This window comes from Balaenoptera acutorostrata, chromosome 20 (assembly GCF_949987535.1).
Source record: "Balaenoptera acutorostrata chromosome 20, mBalAcu1.1, whole genome shotgun sequence".
Taxonomy (NCBI): Eukaryota; Metazoa; Chordata; class Mammalia; order Artiodactyla; family Balaenopteridae; genus Balaenoptera; species Balaenoptera acutorostrata.
Genome location: NC_080083.1, coordinates 43,889,338 through 43,909,811, shown reverse-complemented (window position 1 = coordinate 43,909,811; position 20,474 = coordinate 43,889,338). Strand labels below are relative to the sequence as shown.

At 55.0% G+C, this 20,474-nt stretch overlaps 1 protein-coding gene across 1 annotated transcript; it reads left to right on the top strand.

Moving 5' to 3' along the window:
* The first annotated feature begins 356 nt into the window (after positions 1–356).
* Positions 357–12,700, top strand: IGFBP4 (insulin like growth factor binding protein 4). Its single transcript, XM_007177597.3, has 4 exons — positions 357–949; positions 7,992–8,149; positions 9,097–9,231; positions 11,480–12,700. The coding sequence occupies exons 1-4, from the start codon at positions 601–603 to the stop codon at positions 11,612–11,614; spliced, it is 777 nt and encodes a 258-aa protein (XP_007177659.1). The 5' UTR covers positions 357–600; the 3' UTR covers positions 11,615–12,700.
* The last annotated feature ends 7,774 nt before the right edge of the window (positions 12,701–20,474 follow it).

Genomic DNA, 20,474 nt, shown 5'->3' with positions numbered 1-20,474 from the left:
CGGGGCCATCTCAGTGGGGTCCGGGGAGAATCCTCCAAGGTCGGGGGAGGGGGCCACGGAGCCGCCCCTTCGCTTTCGCTCGCCCTTCACTGCCCTCCCGGGCTCCGGTTCAGAAGCGCTCTCGGCGCCTGCCGTGGCTTCCAAACTGCGCCGCTTTCTCCTGCGGCAGAAAAGGACTTTCAGATGTAGTAGCAGCGGCGGCGGCAGCAGCGACGACTTAGGACAGCGCCCCCTCCCCCTAACAGCCGCCTCTCCTTCTCCCTCTCCCCGGGCCCCCCCCGCCCCGCTCCCGTCCCTCCCTCCCCCGCGGGAAGGCGCTGGGGGTGTGGCCTGGGGCCGGTATAAAGTCCGGGGGAGCCGGTCCCGGGCAGCAGCTCAGCCCCCTGCCCCCCTACAGCCAGCCGCCTGGGCCGGGCCGAGGATGCGGCGCAGCGCCAGGCTCGCTCCCCTCCGGCCCGCTTGCTAACTTCCTCGGCTTCGTCCTTGTCCGCCAGCGGAGCCGCCCCGTGTCCCCGCGCCCTCCGGGTCGGGTCCTCCAGGCGCGCCGGGCGCTGCCTCTGTGTCCCCCGCTGCCCGCCCGTGCCCCGTCCTCGCCCGGTCATGCTGCCCCTGTGCCTCGTGGCCGCGCTGCTGCTGGCCGCCGGGCCCGGGCCGAGCCTGGGCGACGAAGCCATCCACTGCCCGCCCTGCTCCGAGGAGAAGCTGGCGCGCTGCCGCCCCCCCGTGGGCTGCGAGGAGCTGGTGCGAGAGCCGGGCTGCGGCTGTTGCGCCACTTGCGCCCTGGGCAAGGGGATGCCCTGCGGGGTGTACACCCCCCGCTGCGGCTCCGGCCTGCGCTGCTACCCGCCCCGGGGCGTGGAGAAGCCCCTGCACACGCTGGTGCACGGGCAAGGCGTGTGCATGGAACTGGCAGAGATCGAGGCCATCCAGGAAAGCCTGCAGCCCTCTGGTAAGGTGCCCCATCCCTTGCACGCCCTCCCTGGGGTCCTCCCCTCCCAGAAGCCCCTTCCCCATTCGGGCTGGCCCGAAAGGCTCTTGAAAATCCCCTGTGAGCTGAACAGAAGGCAGGTATGTGGCAGGGCCCGACTGGCATGGGACAGGGTCAGCCAAGGAAACTGCTATCAAGTCCCTAGCAGCCTGTTGCCACCATCAAAGAGGACTCTTCCCATCCCTCCATCTCAAGGGTGCCTATTTGGGAAGAGAGGTCTCAATGGTAGTCCTGGCTGCTGGGGCAAGAGTGGAAAATTAAGTGACCTGGTCCAGCCCACAGCCTGCAAGTGAGCAGTCTAGGGCCAGATACCTGGAGGATGGGGTTGGTGGCAGTGGAGGCTTTCTGTTCCTGATCCAGGGACCTCCCCTCACCCTGGACCCAAGTGGAGGCCCCAGGGGTCTGAGAAGCCAGGGCTCGGGCTTTTGACATTGAGGTGGGGTGGAGTGGGACATGTAAATTAGAGTGGCTTTGGTGGTGAGGAGCATCAGAGTGGCCCTTCCTCAAAGCCCCAGGCCGGCTCACCTAGCTTTTTGAGAGGTATTGGGAAGACAGGGGTCTCTCTGCCAGGCCTGGGCACCTCCTCCTGCCCTGGTACACAGGCGCCCTGCTCCTTTCTCCTGGCAGGTGCCATTTGAGGTGGCAGAAGAGAAGCAAGTCTTGGCTCCCAGCCCAGAGCTGCAGAAACCTAACGGGATAGGCAGTAGAGAGGAGAGGGATGGGGCGGGGGGGGGAGGGAGAGAGAGAGAGAAAGGAAGAGAGAGGTTTAGAAGGTCTTTTGCCCTAAACTCATTCTTACACTTTCTCTTTCTCTATTTCTCAGTGAGACTTTCAGTTTCTCCTTATAGTCTTTCTGTCTCTCTCCTTCTTTCTCTTATTCTTTTGTTCTTTCCTGCTGCGTCTCTCAACCTCTAGTTTCACTAACAACATTCTCAGATTCTCCTTTCCTCAATATCTCCTGCCCGTTATCAGTTTCCTTCTCTTTCTCCTATTCCTTTTCCTGTTTTTGTTGCCCTGTTTTGCTCACTTTCATCTCAGTCTCTTTCCGTTGCTCATTCTCTTGACTCTGTCACCGTTTCTCTTTCTGTCTTTGTTCCTGTCTTTCTCTGTTGCTTTCAGAAGCTCTCTGTCTGCCTTTCTCTACCTCTGCCTCTGTTTCTTGTTCCCTCTCGGACTCTGTTTTGCTCTCCCTGTGCCTCTGTCTGTTTCTGTCTCTTTTCCTGGTGCTTGAAGCTTCCATTGTTGCAGTCCGGATGCTGGGACTCCGGCCCCAAGCTTCCTGCCCTGGGTCCCAGACCGCTCCACTTCCTCAATCCTCTGCAGCTTGTTAGCCAGAGGAGAGCAGGATGCAGGGAAAACAGGAAGGAGGTGGACCCCAGGGGTCTGGGCCTCGGGCCTCTCTGCCCTTCCTGCCCCTGGGCAGCGAGAGATAGGTCAGCAGAAAACATTCTAGGAGAAATGCCAGCCTGGCACCCAGCACATCTGGGAAGCGGGGGTGGGGGGGGGTTCTGGGGGTGTAAGTCACTGATCCTGGGGCAGAGATGCCAGTGCTAGTGGGAGAGCAGACTGGGAGTGAGGGCTGAACCCTTGGGCTCCCCGGGTATAACGGGTTCCTTTTGCTTGGTATCTCCACCCTCCACTGGCCAGCGGGTATCTGGCACCAGATTAGGATGGCTGGTGAGCTCCTCCTCTCTCACCAACTTGAATGTGGGACAGAAGAGCCCTCAGTGGGTCTTGGGAACCCCTTCTTCCCTGGCTGGGTAGGAACACCCCGTCCTGAAGTGGAAGAAACTGTTCCCCTAGGAGCTTTGGGGAGGCATGGCGTGAACAGTTAGTGAGTGTCCTGTGAACATCGTGTACACCAGCCTCGAAAGGCAGCTTTAGGCCCCTCTTGGATTACAGGGCCCAAGGTCTCCTTGCCTTGGCCTCCACCCTTGCAGTGCAGGCAGATATCGGGAGAGGGGAAGGGGAGGTCTGGGGGGCCCTGGGGAAACTAGGTACCTACTCAGCAAGCTGTGTCCATGCCCTCTTACCTCCCAGTCATCCCAGAAGTACCCCTGCCACGGCCCGGGCCACACTGCACTGCGTGAAAGGCGCCCCCTAGAGTTGTGCAGTAGCCCTGCAGGGTGCCTGGTGAGACCAGGCGGCCAGGGCTCGGCCCCTCTCCCCGCTGTTCTCCTGAGCCTTCCACTGTCGATAGGCTACTGTCCCTCCTGCGTCCCAAAGCTTGGGCCTTCTTGCCTGGGGAATAGTTTGGCAGAGAGGTCAATCAGGCTCTTCTTCCTGCCTTTTCCTCTTGGGGCTGAGCTTCAGCAGGTGACTGGGGAGGGCAGTCACTCAGCGTGCCCCCTCTCTTGGCCTGCTGTGGTCCAGAGGCCCACTCTTTGCTCCTGGGGCAGGTCTCCCCCATCCCTCTCTAGGCTACCCCCCTCCCCCGTGCCCTCTGCCATGACCCCCTGTCCCAGCTTTCCAAGCCAGAAAAGGTTGTGGATTAACACAGCTCAGGCCACCAGAGGTGGGGGCGGCGTGGGACACGTGTGTCAGAAGTCCACAATCCTGATTCAGTGTACTGACCCTCGACTTGTGGAATCTGGGGGAGTGGACAGTGGGAAGATTAGCGTTTGGACTGGGGAGATCCTAAACTGTGCTCTGGGTCCCTCTGGGACAGGGTTAGGGAACATGCAGGCTGGGTTAATTTTTAGTCAACACAGCAAATATTGTCCCCTCTACTTCAGTACTGGGAATCCAGTCATGTCATGGGAACAGGGCCTTCCCAGAAATTCTGTGCCTTGGGGGAGGGGGGAAGGAGGAGCATGGCTGCTTAACATTTTTTCTTTAGTTTTGGCAAAGCCAGAATTATTGGTGCCTCGGGTATCAGGAGTCTTTCCATTTAAAGACATAGGAGCTGCAGAGATAAGTTCTTCTCCTTTCCTCTAGCCAGACTGCTTCATTTCCTCATCTGTAAAAAGGGGGGACAGTAGGACCTATCTTGCAGGGCTGGGGCATCTGGCATGGAGTAAGAGCTCAGTATTGGAGCAGTGATGAGGATGGTGATGAAGAGGAAGCCGAATGGATTTAAGTTGAAGCTTAACTTCTCCTCTGATGCTGGGGCTTTGGGGGACAGTAGGGCAAGTGAGCAAAGCTGGGGGGACAGGCAGAGGAATGGAGCGGGTAGGGTGGAAGGGCCAGCTGTCCTTCTCTGACTCTTTAGTCTGAGGCCAGCAGCATGGCACAAGGGTGAGGGGGACACCCCTTGAGCCAGACCTCAAAGAAAGGCCTGGTACCCAGCATGGGTGGTCTTGGCTTCTCCAGCCAGAGTGCAGGGGAAGAAGGAAAAGGCCTTTGTTGTAGGGCAGGTGGGTGACCCTCCAGATCGTGTCTGGTTGGCTGGGCCCACCTACCTCACAGCCTCACCCTGGGCGTCTTGAGGGGAGTGGGGGCTAGAGTTGAAGGGAAATCATGAGGATGAAATCAGGCAGCAAGAAAGAGGAAATCTTCTAGCTTTGACCATGAACTTTGCAGCCATTGGTGCCAAAGCTGTGAAACCTCTTCTTTCTCTGGGTGCCTGCCCTTCCTCTGTGGCTGGAGCAAAGACCAAGGTCTCCCCTGTGGCTGGATGTCGTTGGCCTAGCTCCAGCGGGGCAAGAGGAGGTGACCTGGCCTACCTTGGAAGCCCCGCCTCCCAAACAAGCCTTTCAGATGTCGGGAGGTCCGACCTTTGGTGGGGGGGCGGGCAGGTTTGACTCGGCTCCCGCTCAGAGGGGAACCCACCAGGATTGCGATTTTTCCAGAGGGCCCCACCTGGGTGAGCAGCTCGAGGAGGATGGACCTCCTGCGTGAGCAGGGAAGTAGCAAGAATTTAGCCAGTTTTAGAGATGGGAAGGTGAACGTTTTTTTAGAGACTCAAGGCTATGACCCTCACCCTCCCAAGCCTAGTGCCTAGGGTGGATCCTGGGGTGGGGTCTCAGTCTGCCAGTTAAACAAGACTGGGCAAGAAGTTACAGATTAAGTGGAAAGTCAACAGCCGGGGGTACAGTCAGTGTGCTCTGGCCAGGGCAGGGTCAGGGCGCCTGGGTGCACGTGGGTGGGTGTGCACGCGTGGACCAGTGTGTGTCTGGACACGTGATCGTTTGTGTATGTTTGTGATCCTTGAGTCCGAGCCGGTCTGTGTCTGAGCTGGCAGATAGGGACGTAGTCTGTGTACCCCCTGCCCCTGCGAGAAGCAGTCCCGAGCCACTCTCCCTGCCTGCCGTGTTCTACTCTAAGCTGAGACACAAGCTGTGGCTAAGTGTGCTGGGTGGTGGAGAAACCAAGGTGGGGGAGGCCAGGCCGGCTGCCTGCTGATAATGCCCCACGTGACGGGAGCCCTGCAAGAACATGAGCTATGTTTCCAAGCTCGCCCTATGCCCTACGCGTCCCCAGGGTTCAGTGAGCGGACCCAGTTGTCCTCCTTCAGGGCACTTCCTAAATTAAAGGATAATCATTCCAAATATCCTTTAACAATCCCCCGAGTAGCACAGGGAGACCAGCTCGGTGCTTTGCGTCCACCTGGAGGGGAGGGATAGGGAGGGTGGGAGGGAGACGCAAGAGGGAGGAGATATGGGGATATATGTTTATGTATAGCTGATTCACTTTGTTATAGAGCAGAAACTAACACACCATTGGGAAGCAATTATACTCCAATAAAGATGTTAAAAAAAAAAAAATCCCTCCCCCGAGTGTTTTTGTGAACTTGACTCATAGAAACACAATGTTGGAAAGTAGTCGAATTTCTACGGCGGATCTCTCCGGGTCCTTGAGGCCTCTGCCACCCTGACATGCCACACCTCCAGGGCAGAACTCTACCTCCTGGGGCAGCCCCGTGCATTAGAAAACTCTGCCTAGGGAACCTAAGAACATCTGGCCACTTACCAAGAGGGACAAGTGTCACTGTGCACAGCCGTGCTTTCCTTTACGGTCATGAAAAGAAAGCAAACTCAAAGGAAGAACAACAAAACCTTTCCGGTTGAAGGGGGCCCTCAAGGTAGTGTCATGGGTTGTGTCAAATGAGCCCCTGGGATCCTTCCAGACTTTCCCGGTAGAATGGTGGCCCCTTTGTTCCAAGCTCGCTCAGCTTCTGTGGTTCCAAGACAAATCTTTCAATTCTTTTAGGTCTTCTATCTCCTTTCTCTCCAACCCCCAGCTCCAGCCTACACACCTGCAGTGCTGTGACCGCATCCACTAGTCTTGTGGCTTTGGACAAGGCGGACGCGGTGATGGCGGGGGGTGGTCACTGGCCAGCCTGGGCCTTCTTAGCCAGAAGGTTCCTTGGGAAGGTCTTCAGGGAAGAGCTTAGATCTCAGGTCTTCTCTCTGGTTCCTGCCTGGGGGCTTGGGGTCTATCTTCCTATAGCCCCCTTTGCACAATCCTGGTCTTCTGAAATTGATCTGCCCCTTCTTTTGCTGCCCACACCAGCTGGGAAGTCTTTGCTGTAGTGGCTTCTCCTTGGTTGACCTTCGGGAACTCGATCTTTTGGGACAGAAATCCCCTCCAGACTGCCCTTCTTGGGATGTTAAATATGCAGAAGGAGGGATTATATCTATCTGCTCCATTTATTCCTTCCCTCTGTTTCTTTTTTCTAAACCAGCCCTGCATCTGTGACAAAACCTCTTCCCATCCTTGGTGACTGAATTTTATAAATAACCTTTGGTGTGGAATCTTGACAAAGACTTTCTGGGGGTCTAGATTCCTCCTTGCCTGGTTTCCCTTTATCCACGTGCTTCCCCCTGCACCCCCAGAACTAGGAGAATAAAAAGAGAACTAACCCCCCAACTAACTTTGGCTCGGCAGAAAAATACCATTTAACCCAGAGGCAGCTCTGGGACTGCTGCCATGCATGGAGGAACCTGCTAACTCCTCAGGAAAAAAATCCTGACGCAAACCAGATGTAACCTTCTGTCCTGCTGCCAACATCTGGAATGCTGGCAGGGGCTCTGCACTCAGGCCGGCAGCAAGTTGCCAAACCCGAGCATTTCAGAGGTGGCTCTGATCTGCGGAGGGATCTTGCGACCTCTTTCTCCAGCTCAGCCCTGTGTTCTGGTTTTGGCTGCCTGGATGGAGGAGCAGTGGTTACAATTCTGGGACTTCTGGATGGGGTTTTTCTTGAGTTCGGATAGAGCCTTTAGGAGAGCCCAGGGAGAGCGTGGCGGTTCAGCCTCACCACCCCCGTCTCCACATCCCCAGTGCCCTGGCTCTGGGCAACAGATGTGCACTTTGGATGGGGTCTGAAATGTAAGGATGGGAGACTTTGGGGTGGGGGGGCTGAAGGGACGTGTGAGGGTGTTCTCTTGGTCCTGGGGCCACACAGTGTCTCAGACACACGCACACACACACACAGACACACACACACACACAGACACACACACACACTCTTTCACATGCAGGCATACACACCCACTCCCACTTCTCCTCTGCAGCCAATGGAGAGAGTTTTTGGGCCAGATTTCTCATCACTCATGGAAACTTTGATTCTGGCCGTTTGGAAGAGGGTCAGCAGAGCTGACAGCCCTGGGGATCCCCTGGCTGGCTCAGCCAGATGCTGAAAAGAGCAGGAAAGGCGAGAGGAAGAAAGAGCAGACCGAGAGGGGGATGGTAGGAAGAGCTGAATGCAAGGAGGATGAGATTCGGTGTGGGGCCCTCTGCCTGCTTGAGACCTCCCTGCAGGGCCCAGGGGACCCTCCTGCTGTCTGGGCAGCTGCAGCTGGTGACTCATCTGAGGGCTGGAGTGGGTGGAGTGAGGGACAAATGAAGGACTTCAAGAGGAATATTCTCCTGAGGAGATCCTGGGGAGTGGGGAAGAAACCGGGGTGCTGCTTTCATTTCTTCGCACCCCCCAGACCCCCTGCTCTTCCCCAGCGCCTGGCTGGAGAATCCCTAAGAAGGAGAAAGCAGGTGGGAGGCTGGGTTGCTGTGCTGGCTTGTCCTTTCCCATCGCTGACCTTTCCCCATCTTGGCCTGATTGCAGACAAGGACGAGGGTGACCACCCCAATAACAGCTTCAGCCCCTGCAGCGCCCATGACCGCAGGTGCCTGCAGAAGCACTTCGCCAAAATTCGAGACCGGAGCACCAGTGGGGGCAAGATGAAGGTCATCGGGGTCCCTCGGGAGGAAGCCCGGCCTGTGGTGAGGACCTCTGACCAAATGCGCATGTTCATAGGCACACACACCACCACCATCACCAGATCTGGACGATGTCCGTTCAGCAAACATTCTTTAGATGTCTGCTGTGTGCAAGATGCACCTAGGGTGCATCAACAGGACCCAGAAAGCCCTCACCCCTCTTCTTGAAATTCCTTTCCTGCTCACCAGTTCTAGACATTGGGATAGCTGAAGTTATTGTTAAATACTGAGACACTTCCGTACTGGTTGGTGAACAGCAGTGGCCCCAAGCCTCCTGATGTTTCTTGGCCCTTCCCAGGGATTCCCCACCCCAGAGCTTCTCAGTAGTTAAAGGGTTCATGCTGGCCATAGCAGGGAGCCTTGGGACCCTGCTCCAGGGTCTGGCTAATGTCCTTTCTTTTTTTTTTTGCAATTGGGCAAAGATGTGTTAGGCAAGTGCAAAAGTTAGAGAACATGGGTGGCATTATTAACTACAGAAAAAGCAATAATGAAGTCAACTGCAAGCATAAGTCACAAAAGAGGAATGTTATTTGATAACAAAGGACAAATTCATAAAACTTAATCACATAATGTCCTTTCTGATGGGTGTTTCTGATGGATCCATGCCTGGGTCTTACAAGTTGTTAATTATATGATTTCATCCATCACTCCTGTTTAGAAATCATCCCCTTCCTGTCCTTCACCGTAGATTTCCTTTCCCCACCAGGTCCCTTCACTTCATACCCCTCCTTTTTAGAAGCTCTTTGGCTCAAGATCCTCTCTTCAATGTCCCTCTGTTCTGCCCGCCAGTGTCCCCTGAGCCCGAGCTCCTCCTTTTACCTCATTGGGCCCTGCTCAGCTTCCAGGCCTTAACCCTCCTTTCAGAGCCTGCAGTCCTGATCTGACCCCCAGCCCCCGTCCTCCTGTCTCTCTCGCTTCTGCTGAGCGGTTTCGTCCTCCCCCTCCTCCAGCCCCAGGGCTCCTGCCAGAGTGAGCTGCACCGGGCCCTGGAGCGGCTGGCTGCCTCACAGAGCCGCACCCACGAGGACCTCTACATCATCCCCATCCCCAACTGCGACCGCAACGGCAACTTCCACCCCAAGCAGGTGGGTCTCCATCTCCGCCGACTCGGCCCGGCCTCAGCTCCAAGATGTCCAGAATGGAGGTCTCAGGAAGGGGGGAGCTCCTCAACCCAAACCTAACCCTTTGGACCCTCCCCCAGACCCTCCCCCAGCCTCAGGACCTCAGCTCATTTTGCCCACTCACTGATTTTGCAGATGAGGAGACTGAGGTCCAGGGAGGGGTAGAGGCTGGCCCAAAGTCACAGAGCGAGTTAAAGGCAGACCAATTACCCTGCCTCCCCATCCAGGCTTATTTCCATGACCTCTGTAGTCACCATCTGTGATGCAGACCTGGCACTCCTGCCAACCTCTGCCTCCCAACCCTCTCTCACTCCCCTTCCTCCATTCCTGTGAGTTCTCCTTTGTCCCTGGATGTCTGAGGTTTCCACGTGTGTCTTGTGGGATCTTAGTTCCCTGGCCGGGGATCGAACCCAGGCCCTCACAGTGAAAGCGTGAAGTCCTAACCACTGGACGGCCAGGGAACTCCTGATGTCTGAGGTTTTATCTGGGAATGGAGGGGCTAGGTCTGGAAGAGTTGAGGAGGAAACTCAGCCTGCCCCTTCCCCCAAGCTGAGCCGCCGAACGACCTGGGGTTCAGCCAGGCTGGAGGTGAAGCCAGACCTGACAGCTGGAGACAGGAACTTTGGGTGCAGCAGAGGAAGGAGAGGGCAGGAGACAAGACAGGAATGCAGAAACCTCTGTACCTCCACACGCCCTTGGAACATGGGCTCCTCTGACAAGCCCCCAGGACGCTGGGATGGTCAACAAGGTTGGCCTGCTCCAGCCTCATCTCTGGCCTGTCTCAGTCGGGCTCATTCAGAAGGGTGGCATATCTGGGCAGGACACTGGGTGGGGTACCTCGTGCTGGTGTGGCCTGGATCTCCTCCAGCCCTTGTGGGTGTAGGCACACACGTCCTCCCACTCCGTGCTCTATAGACGAATCCACAAGGTGGACCACCACTCAGCCAGAAGAGGCCTTGCTAGGAGGAGAAGGGCGGCCCCCGAGTCTGCACACCCCAGGGTGGCATGAGGAGGTTATGAAGAGCTGTGCGATGGAGGAGGACCACAGAGGTCTCCCCACCAAACCAGCGCCAAACCTCTCTCCAGCCTTTATCCCAATACCAATTTCATCCTTGGCCCAATTTTTCTTTTTCCTTTTTTTTGATCGTGCCGTGTGGCTTGTGGGATCTCAGTTCCCCAACCTGGGCCCTCCGGCAGTGAAAGCACAGAGCCCTAATCACTGGACCGCCAGGGAATTCCCCCTTGTCCCAATTTTTAAACCGCCCCCCCCCCCCGTTAAAAAAATCAATAGACTTTATTTTTTAGAGCAGTTTTAAGTTTACAGAAAAACTGAGCAGGAAGTACAGAGTTCCCATCTACTTTCCCACCCCCAGTCTCTCCTATTAACATGAGTGTGGTACATTTGTTACAACTGAGGAACTAAAATTGATTATTAGTTATTAACTAAAGTCCGTAGTTTATGTTAGGGTTCACTCTTTGTGTTATACACGTTTATGTGTTTCCTTCCCCCCAGTTTTTATCCCACTGAAAATTCTGACACTTGACCCTTTATCTTCAGGCCAATTCTGACCCTTGAGACAACCTTCACTCCAACTCTAATCCTGACTCTGAAATACACCTTTACCCCCCTACTCTTCCTCCTCTCCTGTCTAATCCGGACCCAAACTTTAGCCCAACTGCTTTAATTGTTCTGACCTTGACCTCTGTCTCTATCCCAATTCCATTTCTGACCTGGGCTCTAAGCCTCACCCCACTCAAGTGTTAGTCATAATTCCCAATTCACCTGCAACTCTTATGCTGATCCTACCCCAACTTCAGTGTGGATAATCACAATCTTAACCATAATCCTATTCTTAAAGTCCCCACACAATCAGAACCCAAACTAAAACACAATCAGAACACAAATTAAAAACTTCTCCAACCTGAACCCTAGCCTGTCAAATCCAGCTGCACCTTTCAACTCCATGGATCCAGTCTCCCCTCCAGGTAGGCTACAGAACTTCCTCAGGACCCTGCCTTCTGGACCTTCTGGACCAAACCTCTCTGGACCTTTCCTTCTTGGCCAGCTTTACTCCAATGAGCTCAGAGGACCCATGTTCAAGAAAGCCTCCGCCCTTAGAGTCCATCTTGGAGCCCCTGTCTGACTTGGGGGCTGGGCTGGGATCGGGGCCGGCTGCCTGAGCTCTGACCTCTCACACCCTTGTCTTGGCAGTGCCACCCGGCCCTGGATGGGCAGCGCGGCAAGTGCTGGTGTGTGGACCGGAAGACGGGAGTGAAGCTTCCGGGGGGCCTGGAGCCGAAGGGGGAGCTGGACTGCCACCAGTTGGCTGACAGCTTCCGCGAGTGAAGCCCTGTCGGCAGGCGGGGGGGCTCGCTGCCCCCTGCTGCCCCCTCCCCTGGAGGCTGCAGAGCTGACCTGGAGCCTGGGTCTGAGTCCTGGCCCTGCTTCTGGCCCAGAAGTTTCCCTTGGGGTGTGTTTGCGTGTATGCGTGTGTGCGTGTGTGTTTATGAGCATGGGTGTGCCCTTGGGGTGAGCCGAAGCCTAGGGGTGTCCTTCTTTGGGCTTAGATAGCCTGACAGAGCCCTGGTATGTTTCCAAATTGATCCTGGATTCATTTAGCCCTTCAGCCATCTATAAACACTTCTTGACCACATACTACATGTCAGCTCTAGTTTTCAGCCCTGCGGGCTCTCATTTTAACTCCCTCTGATTTAGACATGTGAGGCCACCTCCTAGAAGGTGAGCACGAGTCTGTAGGAGAAGAAAAGTCCCAGTCCCATAATGAGGGGAGGAAAGTAGACATGTACCTTGACCATTGTCCCTCCCCTCAAACTAGTCAGAGGGTAGAGGCCATAGGGAAAGTGTGGGGTAGCAGGTGACTCAGTGGTTAGGAGATCGACTGAGACCCAATTCCAAAGCTGAAGCCTGCCAGGCTCCCCTTTACTTCCTCCCCAGGTCCCTCCAGGGGGAAGGACCTGCAGGGACAAGCCCACCTTAGCTTGGTTGCCTGGCAACTGAGACCCTGCTTTGGGGGAGGGAAGAGGTCAGCGGAAGGCCTGCAGGACAGAGGGCTGGGGAGGTGGGGCCCATCTCTGAGCAGTCAGGGGAGGAGGAAAGAATGCACAGCTGGAGTGCACGTGCCTGATGGAGAAAGGAAACCACATGCTGGGAGGTGAGGGACTTACCTGGGGTCCTGCTTCCACCCCCATTTGTGGTCACAGCCAGGAAGTCACCAGGATGACTCCATCCTTCAGTGGCTCACTGTCTGTGGCTCTGCCTCCCTCCCCACACCTCCTTCCCTGGACCTTCCTCCCCGATATTTCCCTACCCACTGGGCATTTTCTGGCTTGACTGGATGGAAAGAGACTTAGGAACCTACCAGTTGGCCATGATGTCTTGTTTTGGTTTTTTTTTTTTTTTTTTTTTTTTTTTTTTTAACAAAACAGAACAAAACCAAAAAAACCATAGACAATGGTGTTTGGTTGATTTATTTACAATTAAGAGACAGGGATGCACCAGGGGTGGGGAGAGCTGTCTTACATAGTAAAAGGACTGCAAAGGGTCAGCCAATTCACCCTCCTCTTCCTTGCAGCTCCTTCCTGGGGAGCCTCTCTGTCCCCAAAGTCTGTGCTGTCTGTGTTCAGACTCCTGGTGGGCCAGTAATGGCTTCTGAAGGGAGGGAACAAGCAGGGACAGCCCTGCTGGGCCAGAGCTATTTCTGGGATCAGCTGGTGTGTGAAGCCGGGGCATTTCCTAGGGCATCAGGCAGACTGGGTTTGCGTCTGGATTTGATTTATCGATTTAGTGAGGGGAGGTACTGCCCTGAAGCTAGGGAAAGGGGGTAAGCTCTCCAACACATTCCACAGCTCTGACTGCCTAGATTCCTGACTGGGGGTTGGGCTGAGATTTGATTCTGAGGGGTTGGGAGTGGGGGTATCTTTGATCTTGCTGTCCTGGACTCGCCGGGCTGTGGGCTCTCAGTACCAGCCCCAGACGTGTGCCCACGTGGTACCACTGGATTCCTGGTCATCTCCCAATGCTCCTTACCTCTCACCTTTGTGCTCTCTGTGTGTGTGTGTGTGTGTGTGTGTGTGTGTGTGTGTTTGATCTCTTGAGGCACTCCCAGGCTTCTCGATTGCGCTGGCCCCTGATGCACTGGCACCTGTGCCGTCTGAATCTCGAGCCTGGGGCTGCAATCCTCATCTCTCTAACTCTGCCTCTGTGGCGGCATCCCACAGCCACCTAGTCTTCCTGAGGCACCACAGGCTGCTGCCAGCAGCAGGAGATAAAGAACAAAGTGACACTCCTTCAGCTAGCGGGCCTGCTCTTCATAGAGCCCCCTCCTTCCAGGGCCGAGGCCAAGGCATGCTGGGAGAGGAGGTGAATGTAGGCTGAGGATGAAGGTTTAGGTCCCTAAGCCAAATGTAGGGAGAGTATCTCTTTCCCTAAGGCATCTCTTTAAATTCCCCTTTGTCTCCAGCCTCCCTTCCTAATGCTCTATTCTTGCATCCTTGGAATGGGTGGTAAGAGGTCTTTTTCTTTTCATGTGCCTCCAGAAAAAACCTGGGTCTGCTTGGCAAGTAGCTGCACGTGTGGCCTGGGATATGCCTCTGTGATAGGTGTGTATTTATAACGTGTGTGTGCGCATGTGTGTGCATACAGTGAAGTGACACCTGAAATGTGAGTGAGAGTGTGGGCTCTTACAGGGCGTGTGTACCTGGGCTGGGTGTGTGTAGATGTGATGCACGTTTGTGTGGTGTGTCTGGGTGGGCTGTATGAATCTGAGTATGAATGGGTGTGATGTGAAGAGAGAGGGAGTGAAATTCACAGTGTATGTATGTACTTCCCTCCGCCACTCATTACGTGTCCTCAGTGCAGGGCTTGTAGGGAGCTGTCTAGCACAAGAGAACGGAGGATGTGCACTTTGGGAGTGGGGATCCCACATCCCACAGAACACCCCCCACCCCTGGTGCTTGCCCGCACCATCTGGGAGCCAGGTCCTAGTTGTCAAAAAAGAAGGAAATAAAAGCAACTCTGGGGACTTCCCTGGTGGTTCAGTGGTTAAGGCTCTGCGCTCCCATGGCAGGGGGTGCGGGTTCGATCCCTGGTCGGGGAACTAAGATGCCACATTTTTATTTTGGCCATGTGACAGGGCCAAAATAAAAGCAACTCCGTGTCAATGTGGACACCCTCTACCACTGTCAGGCCAGAGGAAGGGAACTGCCCTGGGTAGTGTCACAGTGGGGAGAACCGGGCTGCAGAGAGGAATTGCTGGTCTAGTTTGTACCTAAGCCCTCCCGTGGCCTCCAAATACCCTTGAATGGTCACTCGATTTGCCACAGGGGCATCAGCATCCTGGCAGAGGTGGAAGAGAGGAGGAGGCAAGGACCAAACTCTTGTGTCCTGGTGGGGCCACCATACCTAGAATAACTTTAATTTTTAATTTATTATTTTTTTAAAGTTTTTTTTTGATGTGGACCATTTTTTAAAGTCTTTATTAAGTTTGTTACAATATTGCTTCTGTTTTATGTTTTGGTTTTTTGGCCCCGAGGGATGCGGGATCCTAGCTCCCCAACCAGGGATTAAACCTGCACCCCCTGCATTGGAAGGTGAAGGCTTAATCACTGGACCACCAGGGAATTCCCCTAGAATAACTTTAAACCAAAGTCCTTGAGTGGTCTGTCCTGCCTCCCTAAGAAATGTCATTCCTCCCACTGTGGTTTGGAGCAGGGGGATGGGGGACCCCCATTGGTGCTGACTGGCATCAGGCATTCATTCGGTTTCCATCTCCCAGCTCCCCAGTGGAGATCAAGACCTGATGTCTGGCTGAGGGGTGAGGGCTGGCTTTTGCATTGTCAAGAAGGCCAGGTGGGAGTAGAGAGAAAAAAAATGGAGACTTGGATTGATTCCAGTACTGGATTCAGGTGGGGGAGTCTCTGGAGAGCTGGCCGAGCCTCCTGGCCCCTTCTCCTATCAGGGCCCTGAGGTTCCAGACACAGCCATTCCTTCAACCCCTTCCAGGAAAAGGCTGCTTGTTCTAACCCCTCTGCCCTCTGGGCTAGATTCCACCACTAAGTTACTCCAGGAATGTTATGAGGCATGCAGGACTTGGGGCTCCTGCTCAGGGGTCCCCCTTCCTGGGGGGATCTGGCTGTGTGGTAAATGACCCTGAAATATTCCCAGCCAGAGAAACTCCCCCTGCATTCCAGACCCCTATGGCAATGTCACCTCTGACCTCGAAAGAGAAAGTCAAGATGATGTGGTTGGATGGAGCTGGGAGGCACTGGCAGCTGGGATGCTGGGTTGTCCTAGGGCAGAGGGGAGGAAAGGGGCGCTTTGTGAGTCTGGGGAGAGGGTCAACGAGGAGGAAGCATGTTCAAGGGGGAGGAGGGAGTTAACGGGAGCAATGAGTGGAGGAGGGGCAATGGAACGGACTTTGGGGCACACACATGCGCATGCGCGGGGGAGCAGGCACCGCGCCAGCCAGCGTGGTGCCTAATTAGATCGTAACTGTAGAGTAACCTGTCCCCTCTATGTCTGAGGCCCCAGAGGTTGGGGAGGCTTGGAGTCAGGGAGTAGAAGTGGGGGTGCTGTAGATAATTAGAAACATACCCTAATGAGTGAGCAGGCGCCACCAGGACCACCTCTCCCCTCACTGTCCCCCTCCCTTCCCCAGGTCCCCAACCCCCTTCTCCGTGACCTGGACAATTCCAGCCAGGCAAGGGGAGGGGCTGGTGGAGCCTGGGAGTGGAAACCCGGTGGGATTGGCTTCCTGGACCCTTACACAGTCTCTAAAGTGCAAACAACATATTTTTGCCATGCAGTGGTATTTAATTACACATAAAAACAGAGCCATTAAACTGAAATTAAACCCTTGTTGGAATCACTTAATTCAGGGCATGACAAATTGCTTTCAGTGGAGGCAGCAGTGAAGTCCCCTCAGGGAGAGATGGAGATTAGCGGCTTCCATGTCTGGTTGCGTCACCTCTTGGTCTTGGCCCCCTTGCTGGCTCTAAATTCTGAAATTGGGGTCAGAACCTTCTAAAGACCACCCAAGCCAAGGGGAAGCCTCTAGGTTTGTTCAGGATGACAGGAATGGAGGGTTGGAGAATCACAGAATCATTGTTCAACCCAGTTTCAGACAACTCGGTCCATTTTATCCATGGGTAAGTTGAGGCCCAGGGGCCTGTGTCATCCAGAGCCAGGAGAGAACCCTGGCGCCAAGCCATGACCGGGGAGGCTATTTTATCCTTTCACTCTGGGCCTGGAGACAGAGGTTGGGGCTGGGTGGGTGACGGAAAACAGAGCAGGCCCTGGTCCAAGTCTGGAGGCAGCAGGGAAAGCAAAATGGGATCCTGGGGCTTGGGCTGCTGAGGCAACCTTGACTTTGTGGAGGGCAGCCTAGTGCCCAGACTCTGGCTCAGACAAACCTGGTCACTTAACTACTTGGGTGAGGTTGGGCAGGTATGACCTTTCAATCCTGCGAGCCTCAGTTTTCCTATCTGTCAGATGGGGATGGTGATTCCTATCTATAGAGTTCCTGTGAGGGCCAGTGGGCAGAATGCCTGAATAGGGCTTGGGGCCAAGTCCAGTAAGTGGTTCTACTGGACTTCCTTCTCAGGACCTCTGGTCCCCATTTGTAATAAAATCCAGCTGGGACCTGGTGGTTTCTAGGGCTCCCTTGCTCTGTGTTTGCAGCCCTTTCTCCTCCCTCCAGGCCCCTTCTTTCCTGCAGTTTCCCTTCTCTCCTCCGTGGTCTAGTTGTCTAACTAAGGGCAGAGGTCTGGGGTGTATGGTTAGACCACTGGGTAGGAAGAGGCAGGCCCAGGCCCCCTAAAGTTTCCCTGCCTCACCTAGTCTTCCAGTGGCTGTGTGTGAGGCCCCTCTGGGAGGTGAAAGGGGGCCACACTGTGGGGAGGGGTGCTGGGGGTGCACAGTGAGGTAGTGAGGCTGTGAGGTTGTGGTCTCCCTCCCCCGTGTGCCCTCCACAATCTGGGAACCAGCTCTCCTGATTGGAACCAGATGGGTCCGCTGTGGCCGGAGGCCTGTCTCCACAGTCCACTTACTCAATGTCCTTCCCCGGGAGGGGAGAGGGGGCGTGGGCTAAGGGGAAGTGGAGGTGAGGAGGGTCCTTTTCATCAGGTCTGGGAGAGAGAGTACTTTCCTTCTCTCTCCTCTCCAGGCTAGTGGCCTGGGAACTTTTCTATTACCCACAGAGGATTATGGTGGGACGGTGGCCCGCTGAGGACAAGTCTGTCACTGAGGCTTAGGGGGGCAGTCTTAGAATTTATGACGCCTCCCCTGGGAGCTTGATCCCATCCCTGAAGCTCAGCTCAGCTGCAGGTTGCCAAATAGGGGCTAACTATGCCTGTCGCCCGACTCCAGGAGTGCCCCGAGGTCATCCCCCTCACCCTTGGACTCCTTGGCCTTGGTAGACTGCCAAGTTCCTGCCCTGGGGGTTGGGGTGGAAGGGCTGGGGCTGGGCTGAGGCCCAGGGTTCCCGTCACTGCAGGCCTGGCAGCTACCCGGCTGCAGATGGCCCTCCCGCCAGCCTGGCGGCCAGCACAAATGCTTTACAGCTGTACCTCTATCGGCTTGCCCCGAGAGCCTAGAGACAGAGGTAGGGAGCTGGGGGGCACAGAGCTACCGTGGGTGGGGGACAGGCTAAGATGGCAGCCCAGCAAACCCAGGTTGCTAAGACAGAGAGGACAAGGAAACTTGAGGATCCAGAAAAAGCTTCCCGAGCAAGGACCGCGGGGAGGATCCTGGGTGCTACCGCCTGGCAGGTCCAGGGATCAGGGTCCCTGCCTCCCTTCTGGGTCCTGGTCTCTGAGTAGAGCCAGAAGCTTCCAAGTTGAAGCAGCAGGAAGGGGAGCCCAGGCTCGTCCCCACCCAGGGGAAATTGGACCAGACTGCTCAGGAAACAAATTCAATTTTCCAGCATCATGGAAGGTTAGTCAGACAATAGAGGGTTTTTTTTTTCCCCCAGAAAACATACAAAAAAAAACATCATAAGAAACAAAAGTCCAGTTGCCTTCGGCTGAGCTGTTTCCCAACTTCATTTCTCAGCTTCAGGTCAAGGCTTCTCATTCAAAGTGACATGTGACTGCTCAGTGACCCTGGCCTGATCTCAGGCCTGTGAGGAGCCATGCTCCCAGGGTCTGTGACCACCCTGACTTCCAAAAGCCCTGGGTGGGCCCAGCCCCATGCACCAAGGGAGGGGCAGTGGTAAAAACAAAAACCTTCCCCCAAAGAGATTTTGGATTTAGGGGCTGGTGAGTCCTAAATCCCAGGCAACAGGCCCAGATGGGTTTATATTAAAATGTAAACGGACCTGAAAAGTTTTGAAAAGTTTTCTTTTTGCAGGGTGGGGTGGACCACGGGAAGTTGCCTTTAAAATGCAAACAGACCTTGTAAACCCTTGCTTGGGGAATTTCTTGGGGCTGGAAGGAGGGGAGCTGGCCTTGCAGGCTAGGGAAGGGCCAGCCTCCAGTTGCGTCCTCTGCAGATGGTGGCCTTGTAGGGGACTCTGGGCACTGGCCGGGGGAGAGAGGGTCAGCACAATCTAAAGTAGAGGGCAGGCCCAGAGTCGGGGAGAGCAGAGGTTGCCGGGAGACAGATCCCAAAGTTCTGGGGTGGGAGGTGGGCGGTGGGGAAGACCAGACAGGAAGCTTTGGGGGGAGAGCTGGGTGGCATCTCCTGGGCTGGAGAGGGGGGTGTAGGGCGGCGGGGGGGCGGTCAGGGAGAGGGGATGGCTCCAGCCTGATGGCTGAGAAAGGTCCTTCCCAAGAAGACCGGGGCTGGGAGCAGCTTTCAAGTTCTTCTCCAGTTCACCCATTATACAGATGGGAAACAAAGGCCTAGATGGGGTCTGTGATTTGCTTGCCTGAAGGCATCAATGAGCTGGTGGCACACAGATTAGAACTCAGGGCAGTGGTCTTTTGGCACCATATCCCAGTGGGGGCAGGGGGGACTCTTCAGGCTCCAGAAAGGGGAAGCTAGGAAGGGCTATTATTTGGGAGGAAGGAAGGAGGTCCTGATGGAAGATTCTGGGTGGGAGATTACAGGGAAATATGCCACCTTTCAGGCAGACAGAGGGACAGGTGACTTTTGCAACAGCCTGAGCAGCCTGGCGTAGTGGCTGGAGTGGGATGGGGACCTAATCGCTGGTGGGAGAAGAGGGGCTTGGCAGAGACACCAGAAGGAGGGGCAGACAACTCTATCCTGGTGTAGATGGAGGCAGGGGATTGGAGTTGATGACCTCTGGTTCAATAAGCTCCAAATGTCATCATTATCGTCATCACTATGGGTTTGGGTCCAAATCGCTTGGGTTCAAATCACACTTTACCATTATTATGGTTGGACCCTGGGAAATGGACTTAATCTCCTAATCCACAGTTCCATATCCATCAAATGAGGGTAAATAATGATACCTACATAGTGTTGCTATCAAGATTAAATGAGATAACACACGGCAAAGCTTCTAACAAATACTGTAGGCCTGATGTGTGCCAGGCACTGTTTTAGGTGCTGGGGATCCAGCAGTGAACATGCGAGTCTCTTTCTTCGTGGAGCTCCTGTTCCAGCAGCCTGGTACTTGGCATGTATTAGGTGCTCAATGAGAGGTCGATAGGAGTGCTAGCCTTCTCAGAATGAACATTGGTACTCCACAGGCTACAAAGTGTGTTCACGCCCAGTGTGTCTCTAATTTTGTGAGGCGGATATTACAATCGAGGAAACTGAGGCTTAATGCCCAGGGAAGTGGCTTGCCCTAAATCATGCAACTAATCAATGGCAGAGGGGACCTGCCACCCAGATGTGTCTGACCACCAGGTTTCTAATTCTTGATGCAGAAGAGAGAAGTTGCGCGTGTGCGTGCGCATGGGAGTGGGTTGAACTAAGGAAAGGATAATACATCCCATCTCAGTATTCACGGGGTGCCCAATCTGAATGCTGTGGAGGAGAGAAGCTCTCTCCTGGGTCACGTGCAGGCCTCTCCCAACCTCCTAGCCAACCGGGGGTCACCTAATTCTGCATTGCTCACGTGGGCACTCAGCATGGTATTTGGTGACCCAAGTGAATGAGTGAGTGAGAGTCATTGTTCCTTTTCCTCCCCCTCCTTATTCTCTCTTTCTGGTTCCCTCTTCCTGGCTTGTCTTCCTGCCCCCTAGGCCTGCTCCAAGCCAAGCTCCACTTGCTCCCTGGC